At 39.6% G+C, this 12,085-nt stretch overlaps 1 protein-coding gene across 8 annotated transcripts in view; it reads left to right on the forward strand.

Moving 5' to 3' along the window:
- Positions 1–12,085, forward strand: part of CNOT10 (CCR4-NOT transcription complex subunit 10) — an 86,351-nt gene that overhangs the window by 25,448 nt on the left and 48,818 nt on the right. For all 8 annotated transcript variants that reach the window (XM_021071543.1, XM_021071544.1, XM_021071546.1 and 5 more), the window contains 4 exons: positions 130–216; positions 1,368–1,451; positions 5,313–5,430; positions 11,911–12,060. In XM_021071543.1, coding sequence (XP_020927202.1) covers positions 130–216; positions 1,368–1,451; positions 5,313–5,430; positions 11,911–12,060 — 439 coding nt within the window. The remainder of the gene's footprint in view (positions 1–129; positions 217–1,367; positions 1,452–5,312; positions 5,431–11,910; positions 12,061–12,085) is intronic.

Raw genomic sequence — 12,085 nt, forward strand, 5'->3', positions numbered from 1 at the left:
CTGGGACCTGGGATTCGTAATTTTGAAAATGCTCTGTAGGTGATTCAGATTAACTCACTTGGAAATCAATGATATCATTTATCCTCAAAAGCACTTCATTTTGGTTAACTTTGTTTCACCACCCTGCAGGCTGGTAATAACACCAACAAAGACACGTCTAACCATAAAGGTGAAAGCGGAGCTCTCATAGAAGCTGCAAAGTCAAAGATACATCAGGTAGCGTAAATGTTCAGAGTTATATGTCACATAAATTTACTTATAAATGATGAAAAATATGATAGGTCATTGAAAACAGTAAATAATAGAAGACATGTATGCTTATTTGGCTTTAAAGTATTACAGTTTATTTTTATTTATTTATTTATTTATTTTTATCTTTTTGTCTCTTCTAGGGCTGCTCCTGCGGCATATGGAGGTTCCCGGGCTAGGGGTCTAATCAGAGCTGTGGCTGCCGGCCTACGCCAGAGCCACAGCAATGCATGATCCAAGCCGTGTATGCAACCTATGTCACAGTTCACAGCAACGCTGGATCCTTAACCCACTGAGCAAGGCCAGGGATCGAACCCGCAACCTCATGGTTCCTAGTTGGAGTCGTTAACCTCTGAGCCACAATGGGAACTCCAAAAGTATTACAGTTTAGAGGCACATTTATCCTTCTGAATATATTTTGCTTAAGATGATAATGCAGGAGTTCCCGTGGTGGCGCAGTGGTTAACGAATCCGACTAGGAACCATGAGGTTGTGGGTTCGGTCCCTGCCCTTGCTCAGTGGGTTAACGATCCGGCGTTGCCGTGAGCTGTGGTGTAGGTTGCAGACGCGGTTCGGATCCCGCGTTGCTGTGGCTCTGGCGTAGGCCAGTGGCTACAGCTCCGATTCAACCCCTAGTCTGGGAACCTCCATATGCCGCGGGAGCGGCCCAAGAAATAGCAACAACAACAACAACAACAAAAGACAAAAGACAAAGGACAAAAAAAAAAAAAAAAAAAAAAAAAAAAGATGATAATGCAATATCATTTCTTTTTTTTAATATTATTTCTTTTATTTCTCTATAAAAAATTGATAGAAATATCCTGAGAATGTATTAGATGGTAAAATCAGTTTGTAGAATTTTGAAATTTATTGTTAGCCATATGTAGGTAAGAATTGGTAGGATTTTTGCTTGAAAGTTAAGTAGAAATTTCATCCTGTCACGTTTTAGGTTTTAAAACTGTATTCCAAGCACACAGTCAAAATACATTATTTAAGATAATTTTATACTCACTTTTGCAAGTAACTGGTATGATTGTAAACAGATTGTGTCTAATTTTACTTCAGCATGTGTAAATCCCCCACAGTTCTTACATAAAAGCATTTTTTTCCTTTGGCAGTATAAAGTAAGAGCTTATATCCAAATGAAGTCCCTGAAGGCATGCAAAAGGGAAATCAAGTCAGTCATGAACACAGCTGGGAATGTAAGTTTCTTCTTAACCTTTCTCTTTTTTTTCAATTAGTGGCTTTTATGTCTTAAAATTTTCTTATTTAGACGGTAGGTATTTGTCAGTTTTAAATAATTTGTCTTAGCCTACAGTGGTTAATGAACCCCACTAGCATCCATGGGGATGCGGGTTCAATCCCTGGCCTCACCCAGTGGGTTAAGGATCTGGTGTTGCCATGAGCTGTGGTGTAAGTCGCAGACGTAGCTCAGATCTTGTGTTGCTGTGGCTGTGGTTTAGGCTGGCAGCTATAGCTCCGATTCAGCTCCTAGCCTGGGAATGTCCATATGCCATTGGTGCAACCCTAAAAGACAAAAAGACAAAAAAATATAAATATATTTATCTTAGCCTATTATACTGAATATATGCTACCAGCTATATAAACCTTTATATTGAGTTGTACAGTGATCATACTATGTCTCCAATTTAATATAGTATTTTCTCACTTAACATTATAACAGGCATTTTCCTTTAGCATGTAGCCTTCAAAACCACCGTTTTATTTTATTTATATATTTATTTCTTTATTTTGGCCACACCCTCAGTGTGTAGAAGTTCCTGGGCTTATACCACAGCTGTGGCAACGCCAGATCCTTAACCCACTGCACCACAAGGGAAATTTCAAAACCACCATTTTAAATAGCTATCCATCATTCCATGAGTGGTTTACTTAGATAGTTACTGTTACTAGACACTTAAGGATCTTTTTTTTTTTTTTTTTTTTTTTTGTCTTTTTGTCTTTTTGTCTTTTTCTAGGGCCGCTCCCGCAGGATAAGGAGGTTTCCAAGCTAGGGGTCTAACCGGAGCTTTAGCCTCTGACCTACGTCAGAGCCACAGCAACACGGAATCCAAGCTGCGTCTGCAACCTACACCACAGCTCACAACAATGCCAGATCCTTAACCCACTGAGCGAGGCCAGGGATTGAACCCTCAACCTCATGGTTCCTAGTTGGATTCATTAACTGCTGCGCCACGACAGGATCTCCAAGGATTTTTCTTAGATTATACTCAAAACATTAAAAGTTAATAGCCTAGTTGTAACACAGACCTGACCGTTCCAGTTGATCTTTGGCTTGACAATACCTTCAGTTTGATTAGTGCTAGAGTATTTGAGTTATAATTCCTCTTTCCTTTCCCTCCACCCCAGCCCTCCACTGATACATACTTTTTGAAACAGTAGAGGGAAGAGACAGATGCATACGGCAGTTCCCACGCTAGGGGTCAAATCAGAGCTGCAGCTGCCTGCCAGTGCCACAGCCACTGCAATACTAAATCTGAGTCAGTTTTTTTTTTTGTTTTTTTTTTTTTGGTCTTTTTTGTCTTTTTAGGGCTGCACTTGCAGCATATGGAGGTTCCCAGGTTAGAAGTCAGATCAGAGCTGCAGCTGCTGCCCTACACCACAGCCACAACAACACGGGATCCAAGCCACATCTGCAGCCTACACCACAGTTCACAGCAATGCCAGATCCTTAACTCACTGAGGGAGGCCAGGGATTGAACCTCCATCCTCACAGATACTATGTTGGGTTCTTAACCCACTGAGCCACATAACAGGAATTCTAGGAAAAGTGTTAATTAAAAATATGAAATCATGGAGTTGCCATTGTGGCTCAGTGGTTGACGAATCTGACTAGTATCCATGAGGTTCGATCCCTGGCTTCACTCAGTGGGTTAAGGATCCAGTATTGCCATGAGCTGGGATGTAGGTTGCAGATGTGGTGCAAATCCTGAGTTGCTTTGGTGTAAGCCAGAAGCTATAACTCCGATTAGACCCCTAGCTTGGGAACCTCCATATGCCGTGAGTGCGGCTCCAAAAAACAAAACAAAAAGTGAAATCAAAGTTGCCTCTGTGGCATAGTGGGTTAAGAATCTGACTTAAGTTGTTCTTGTCACTGCTGAGGAGTGGGTTTGATCTCCCCTGCCAAGCATGGTAGATTAAAGGATCCAGTATTGCCTCAGCTGTGGCTTAAATTCAATCCCTGGGCCAATGCCCTGTGCTGCCAAAAAAATTAAAGTGTAAAGTCATAAGAAGATGTCGTTTATAGTAGGAATAGTTCAAGAAAATTGATCTTAGAAATCTTAGGCAGGGTTCAGTAGCCACTGGGTCAGTAGAACTCCATTAATTTTTAGAGCAATTTTAGCCTAGACATGACCTGAGGCTAAGAGGGAAAGACTTAATACCCAGCCAACCCTCATTACACCTTTTTTTAGGAGAGGGAGTTCCCATCATGGCTCAGCAGCAATGAATCTGACTAGCATTCATGAGGACACAGATTCAATCCCTGGCCTCTCTCAGTGGGTTAAGGAGCCCACTGTTCCTGTGAACAGAGGTGTAGGTTGCATATACAGCTCAGATCTGGCGTTGCTTTGGCTGTGATATAGGCTGTAGGCTACAGCTCTGATTCGACCCCAACCCTGGGAACTTCATGTATCATGGGTTTGGCCCTAAAAAGACACCCCCCCCCCCAAATTTAACCTTTTTTTGGGAGAAAAGACATGATCTTTGTCTTAAAAGTTGTTTTAGTCAGAGAGGTGAGACAAACAGGAAAATAAATCATTGTTAGTTATACTACCCATATCAGGGAAAGCTTCCTCCTAAAGTTTTGGAGAAGCAAAAGGTGTTCTGTGATCCAAAACATGATTTTTGTAACAGCAAGATGAGCCCTTGAAAATAAGGCATTCTGTTAGGAAATTTTTCCATTCATAAAATGATACTTTTTTTTTCTACTTGGAAGAACATTGGATTATTTCTACCTCTTTGGCTTCTAATGAAAGTATATTTGTATCCTGAAAAATGAGGGAGCTCAGCTCACCAGTCTCTAATAACCATTAAAATGAAGAACCTAGGAGTTTTCTTATGGCTCAGTGGGTTAAGGATGTGCTGTTGTCACTGCAGTGGCTTAGGTACTGCTGTGGCTAGGGTTCAGTCCCTAGCTCAGGAACTTTCATGTGCCATGGGCTCAGCCAAAAAATAAACAATAAAATTTTTTTTTAAATGAAGGACTAGTTTGTGCTGTTAAATTGGCTTTCATTTAATAGTATAATAGATGAGGATGGGCAGTTGTTATTTGTGGACTGTATTCTTATGTACATATGTTGTATGTATTTTTTTTTCTTTTTAGATAGACCTTTAATAATTCAGTTAATAAAGTACTTTCTGGGGAACTGTGTCTAGTCACTTATGATGGAACATGATAATGTGAGAAGAATGTATGCATGTATGTGTAACTGGGTCACATCGCTGTATAGTAGAACGTTGACAACACGTAAGCCAGCTATAATGGAAAAAATAAAAATCATTATAAATGAAAAAAGTAATAAAAAAATAAAAAATAAAATGGTGCAGCCAAAAAAAAAATAGAAAAGAAAAAAGAAATAAAGCACTTTCTGCCAGGCTTAATTTTTTTAGATTGTTAAATCAATCTCAGAAAACTCAGAGACCACAGATTGTTGTGACTGTGACTTGTGATTGTTTTGTTTGTTTTTGTTTATTTTTGTCTTTTGTCCTTTTAGGGCCTCACCCATGGCACATGGAGGTTCCAGGCTAGGGGTCTAATTGGAGCTGTAGCCACCAGCTTATGCCACAGCCTCTGCAGTGCTAGATCTGATCCACGTCTGTGACCTACACCACAGCTCACTGTTGGATCCTTAACCCACTGAGCAAGACCAGGAATCGAACCCGCGACCTCATGGTTCCTAGTCGGATTCCTTTCCACTGTGCTGCAACGGGAACTCCATGACTTGTGATTGTTAATGCTCTTGAACATAAACAACATTATGATTGTGATTCACATTAGGCATCTGAAAACAGATTGTGAGTAATTTATATTTTCTTTGCAGTCTGCACCCTCTTTGTTTCTTAAAAGCAATTTTGAATACTTAAGAGGCAATTATCGGAAAGCTGTGAAGCTCCTGAATAGTTCAAACATTGCTGAGCATCCAGGATTCATGAAAACAGGTAAAAGATAATTATGAAGTTGTGGTATTTTCTTCCTGACTTTTCTATGCCTTGTTGCTTGTTTTTTTCATAAACAACTCTTCAGGGTGATTTCTGCTTATCTTTTTATTTTTATTTTTTGTGTTTTCTAGGGCCACACCTGCGGCATATGGAGGTTCCCAAGCTAGGGGTCGAATTGGAACTGTAGCAGCCAGCCTACACCAGAGCAACTTGGGATCTGAGCCGCATCTTCGACCTATACCACAGCTCATGGCAATGCCGGATCCTTTAACCCACTGAGCGAGGCCAGGGATCAAACCCTCTTCTTCATGGATCCTAGTCAGGTTTGTTACTGTTGAGCCACGATAGGAACTCCTCTGCTAATTTTTTTCAATGAAAATGTTTATTATTTCTGTTGCAAAAAAATTTTGGAATTCTATTTTATTACTTATTTCCATTTTAGAAGAAGCTTCACTTCTTCTTTTACTTTTTCTTTTTTAAATTTCACGTTGTTCCTTTTATCATTTTGGTTTTAATACCAGCTTAGAAATTATGTCCAAGACATAAGGTCCTTGGACTTCTGCTTTGTGAAATGAGACCTTTTAGGAAATGAAATAATAATGCTTTTACTTTTCCTTTCTCTCCCATAAAAGCAATGAATAATATAAATACTTTTTTAGATAATTAACTATATCAAAAATATTTCCATATGAGTTCCCCTCGTGGCTCAGTGGTTAACGAATCCGACTAGGAACCACAAGGTTGCAGGTTTGATCCCTGGCCTTGCTCAGTAGGTTAAGGATCTGGCGTTGCTGTGAGCTGTGGTGTAGGTCGCAGATTCTGCTTGGATCCTGAGTTGCTGTGGCTCTGGTGCAGGCTGGCTGCTACAGCTCCCATTAGACCCCTAGCCTGGGAACCTCCATATGCTGCAGCTGTGGCCCTAGAAAAGACAAAAAAAAAAAAAAAATTATAAACTTAGGAAGATAATGAGTTTTCTATTCTTGCCCCTCTTTAGAATGCTTTGACAGATTGCTTAATATTAAAAGTAAAATGAAAGGTAAAACCTGCAGCTGTCAGTTAAGTTTATATCATTGCTGTTTTATGGGGAAGAAGGAGGAAAATTAATCTATACAATAAACGAGGTTAAACTATTGAAAATGTTTTGTACCAAATTCAAAATGCAGAGAATGAGTATGATATTTATTTTGTCTGAGAAAGTTTCACATCAATGCATAGAACATACATGCAAACATACTCAAACCTTCCCACATTTATCCTTTCAGTTTGGTGAAGTCATAGCTCAACAGTTATGACATTCTAATAGGAAAGACTTTTTGCATGGTGTGTGCTTTATGTATTAATATTTTTCATAATTAATAATATTAAAATCTTTAATTTGCTTCCCATATATAAAATTTAGTGTTTACTGTTGTGGCAATGCCAGATCCTTAACCCAATGTGCCACAGTGGAAACTCCTAGTAAGCCTCTTTTATCAGCAGCAAACACTAAATTTTACATGTGCTGTGGCTCAGATTTGATCCCTGGCCTGGGAACTTCCATATGCCTCGGGTGTGGCCAAAAAAGAAAAAACAACAGCAGTAACAAAAAAAAATAGCCTTATTAGAGAAAGTTTTCGCAATATAATTTTTAAGTTTTTCACAGTGTCACTCCCCAGAAACAACCTCCTTTAAACAAGTTAGTGTCTTTCTTACTCTTTTTTCCTTAGCCTAACTTTTGTCTTACTTAAATGTTATCATTGCTTAATTTAAAAATATATCATGGGAGTTCCCGTCGTGGCACAGTGAATTAATGAATCCAACTAGGAACCATGAGGTTGCGGTTCGATCCCTGGCCTTGCTCAGTGGGTTAAGGATCCGGCGTTGCTGTAAGATGTGGTGTAGGTTGCAGATGCACCTCGGATCCCACGTTGCTGTGGGTCTGGCGTAGGCCAGCAGCTACAGTTCTGATTCCACCCCTAGCCTTGGAACCTCCATATGCCACAGGGGTGGCCCTAGAAAAGGGAAAAAGACAAAAATAAATAAATAAATAAATAAAAATATATCACAATCCAACTTTGAGTTTTTGGCATTAAGCATTCCGGTTAGTAATTTTATCAGTCTAGTTGGGTGTCTTATATCATTGAGGAAAAGGTGGACTATTAGTAAATTATTTGAGAATGTTTGGGAAAACATTTAGAAAAAGAAAAGCTTGGATTGCTTTAATTACACGAAAATAAAATCCAGAGAGATGCAGGCTTAAAATGTAAAAAATACAGTCACAACAGCAGCAAAAGAAAACTTGGATGATTATTTCTATTTTTGTGGTGGGGAAGCCTTGATTAAACATTATCAAAAATCCAAGAGCCATACGAATTTGAAAAGATTACTAAATTTGACCACAAAAAAAAAATGTAAAACTTTTTCTGATTAGAAACAAAATATAAAACAACAAAATTCACAACTAAAAGCTGAGCAATCTCCACCCAAATGGACCTGAAACCTTAAAAAACATACCCTACTCCAGAAGAAAAAGAGGAGGCCACATCAAGAGGTAGGAGGGGCGATTTTGAGATATAACCAACCCCATACTTCCAGGGTAGAAAGCTCCACAGACTGAAAACTAACTGGTTCACAGAGACTCACCTACAGGAGTGAGAGTTCTGAGCCCCACATCAAACCCTCATGTGCAAGGATCTGGCACTGGGAGAGAGAGCCCCTGGAGCATCTGGCATTGAAGGCCAGTGGGGCTTGTGCGCAGGAGCTCCACGGGACTGGGGGAAATGGAGACCCCATTCTTAAAAGGCGCACACGGACTTTCACGTGCCCTGGGTCCTAGGGCAGAGCGAGGTCTCCATGGGAATCTGGGTCAAACCTGACTGCAGTTCTTGGAGGATATCCTGGGAAAACGGGTGAACTTGGCTTGTTCTGAGGGAAGGACATTGAAAGCAAAGCTCTCAGGAATATTCAGCAGCTGCCTTTCTCTGGAGGTGGCCATTTTTGGGAAAATCTGGCCCCACCTGTCAGTCAGCTGCCGAGAAGCCCCAGGGCAAACAACAATCCAGGTGGGATCACAGCCCTGCCCCTCAGTAAACGGGCTACCTAAAGACCCCTCAGGCACCCAGCTGCATCTAATCCCATCCAGAGACTAAGCCCCACCCACCAGAGGGATTAGAATCAGCTCCACCTACCAGTGGGCAGGCATGAGCCCCTCCCATCAGGAAGTCTACAGCAAGCCCCCCATACCGACTTCAGCCACTGAGGGGGGCAGACACCAGAAGTAAGAGAAGCTACAACTCTATTATCTGTAAAAAGGTCGCCACACCAAAAACCTATGAAAATGAAAAGACAGAGAACTATAACTCAGATGAGGGAGAAAGGAAAAACCCCAGAAAATCAGCTAAGCAATGAGGAGATTCTCAGCCTCCAGGAAAAAGACTTTAGACTGTTGATGCTGAAGATGATGCAAGACATCAGAAATAAACTGGAGGCAAAGATGGATAACTTACAGGAAACACTGAGCAAAGAGATGCAAGATATAAAACTTAAACAAGAAGAGATGCAAAATACAATAACTAAAAAATTCACTAGAAGCAGCTAACAGCAGAATACAGGAGTCAGAAGAATGAATATGTGAGGTGGAGGACAGATTAGTGGAAAATACAGATGCAGAACAGAAAAGAGAAAAAAGATTGAAAACAAATGAAAGTCTCAGAGAACTCTGAGACAACATTAAACGCACCAACATCCATATTATATGGGTGCCAGAAGGAGAAGAGAGAGAGAAGGGGACAGAAAAAATATTCCAAGAGATAATAGCGAAAAACTTCCCTAACATGGGAAAGGAACCACTCACTCAAATCCAGGAAGCACAATGAGTACCACAGAAAATAAACCCAAGGAGGAATTCACCGAGATGCATATTAATCAAACTGACCAAAATTAAAGATAAAGAGAAAATCTTGAAAGCAGCTAGGGAAAAGAAATAAATAACATACAAGGGAACTCCAATAAGGTTATTGGCAGATTTTTTAGCAGAAACTCTTGCAGGCCAGAAGGGAGTGGCATGATATACTTAACATGATGAAGGAAAAAAAACCTCCAATCAAGATTACTTTACCCAGCAAGGCTCTCATTCAGATTTGAAGGAGAAATCAAAACCTTTACAGATAAGCAAAAGTTGAGAGAATTCAGCTACACTAGACCAGCCTTACAACAAATACTAAAGGATCTTCTCGAGGCAGAAAAGAAAAGATCAGCAACAGGAAATAAAAATTCCACAAATGACAAGGCTCACCAGTAAAGGTATATATAAAGATACAAAATTATCCATGCACAGTTATACCACCAAAGTCAGAAATCATGAGAAGAGGTGGGTACAAATGCAGGACACTGGAGATGAACTTGCAATTAAGAAAACAACTTAAAACAATGTTATATACATATAGACTCTTATATCAAAACTTCAGAATGACTGCAAACCAGAAATCTACAATTGAAACACAAACAAGGAATCTCTAGAGAAGAAATATATCTCATAGTAAATAAGTGAATAATCCACCATGAAGGGGGTCATTTGACATCATTCTTGGTTCTTTTTTTTTTTTTTGTCTTTTTTTGCTATTTCTTTGGGCTGCTCCACGGCATATGGAGGTTCCCAGGCTAGGGGTCTAATCGGAGCTGTAGCCACCGGCCTACGCCAGAGCCACAGCAACGCAGGATCCGAGCCGCGTCTGCAACCTACACCACAGCTCACGGCAACGCCGGATCGTTAACCCACTGAGCAAGGGCAGGGACTGAACCCGCAACCTCATGGTTCCTAGTCGGATTCGTTAACCACTGCGCCACCACGGGAACTCCTGACATCATTCTTGGAATGCTGAAGTCTCCTTACATCTGATTCTGATTACCTCTCCATCAAAGAATTTATGATAATTATAATTAAATAATGCAACTGTACAATTAAATAATACAGTTCTACAATTGTATTATTAATAACCATTTCTCTCCATGGTACAATACAAGGTCTATAATGTCTTGTTTATCACATCACCTAGAATGGTGTAATGCCTATATTGAAGAATCAATAAGATGTAACAAATCGTGAGGACATATTTGTATAGTTACACTGTTTTTTAACCAATTTATGCATTTTATATTTTACTTATTTTCAGAGGGTATATTGTTTTTGTTATTCTTACCAGTTGTTATTCTTTTTACTATGCTATATAAAATATTTAATGGTATATAAGACTTTCTTCTTAATAAATTTTCGTTGCATAATATACACAATTTTTTTTTTTTTCTTTTTGTCTTTTCTAGGGCTGCTCCCGCGGCATATGGAGGTTCCCAGGCAAGGGGTCTAATCGGAGTTGCAGCCACCAGCCTATGTCAGAGCCACAGCAATGCAAGATCTGAGCCACGTCTGCAACCTACACCACAGATCACGGCAATGCTGGATCCTTAACCCGCTGAGCAAGGCCAGGGATCGAACCCGCAACCTTATGGTTCCTAGTCGGATTCATTAACCACTGAGCCAAGACGGGAACTCCAATATACACAATTTTAATATAATGCTAATAATTAATGAGCTAAATAAAATCCTGGCCACGTGTTCATTTAATAAATAAATACATACATACATACATAAAATAAACACACACACACTAAACCAAGTCACAAGACAAATGACAAACTGTCAGTGAGGGGAATTGGTTGAAACAGATGTGACAGGATTTTTATAATATACACACTAGCAGGTAACCAATAGGAAAAACATCTGTAACCAAAATTTTTTTTTAATTTGGAAGAAGCAAGTGTGCAGGAAAAGAAATGTAGCTGCCCAACACCCATGGAAAGGTGCTTGGCCATAGTCATAATTAGTGACAGAAAAGTGGAGGCATAGACTTGAACAAGCCAAATCAGGATTTTATGTGTTCTGTTTATATATTCCTCCTCTTCTTTATTTAATGTATTTTGACTATTTCCGTAACACTTGCTTCATTCCTTCTGGTTTCTACATAATATTTTGTCGTATAGGTACAATGCATACATATTATATTACTAGTAAATTTTTTTGTCCTTTATATTTTTGTGTCATTATTAACAAACCAGAGAAATAAACAGGCTAACAAAATCAGTGTGCAGTGTTGGTTTATCACCTTTAGTAAGAGATTTTAAGAGAAAAGGAGTTTATTAAATTTTCAAAAGTTTCCTATATTTCAAATGCCTTGTAAACTGTTGTGCAGGGACCAAATGGAATTGCATATAGAATTAACTCCTGTTAAATAAGCCTTATTCTCTTTTTCCTGCTATCACAGCATGTGGAACTTCCCAGGCCAAGGATCAAACCTGTGCCACAACAGTGATCTCACCTGCTGCAGTGACAATACTGGCTCCTTAACCCACTGAGCAACCAGAGAACTCCTAGATAAGCCTGATTCTTGTGTGACATGTATCAACAGTAAAATTTGTCTTGGATAAATTTATTTGTGTTTTTCTCAGGTGAATGCTTGAGATGCATGTTCTGGAATAATCTTGGTTGTATCCATTTTGCCATGAGCAAGCACAATTTGGGAATTTTCTACTTTAAAAAGGCTCTGCAAGAGAATGACAATGTCTGTGCACAGCTTAGTGCAGGCAGCACTGATCCAGGTAAGCCCATTGCTGGGGACAGTTT

Source organism: Sus scrofa, chromosome 13 (genome assembly GCF_000003025.6).
Source record: "Sus scrofa isolate TJ Tabasco breed Duroc chromosome 13, Sscrofa11.1, whole genome shotgun sequence".
Classification (NCBI taxonomy): domain Eukaryota; kingdom Metazoa; phylum Chordata; class Mammalia; order Artiodactyla; family Suidae; genus Sus; species Sus scrofa.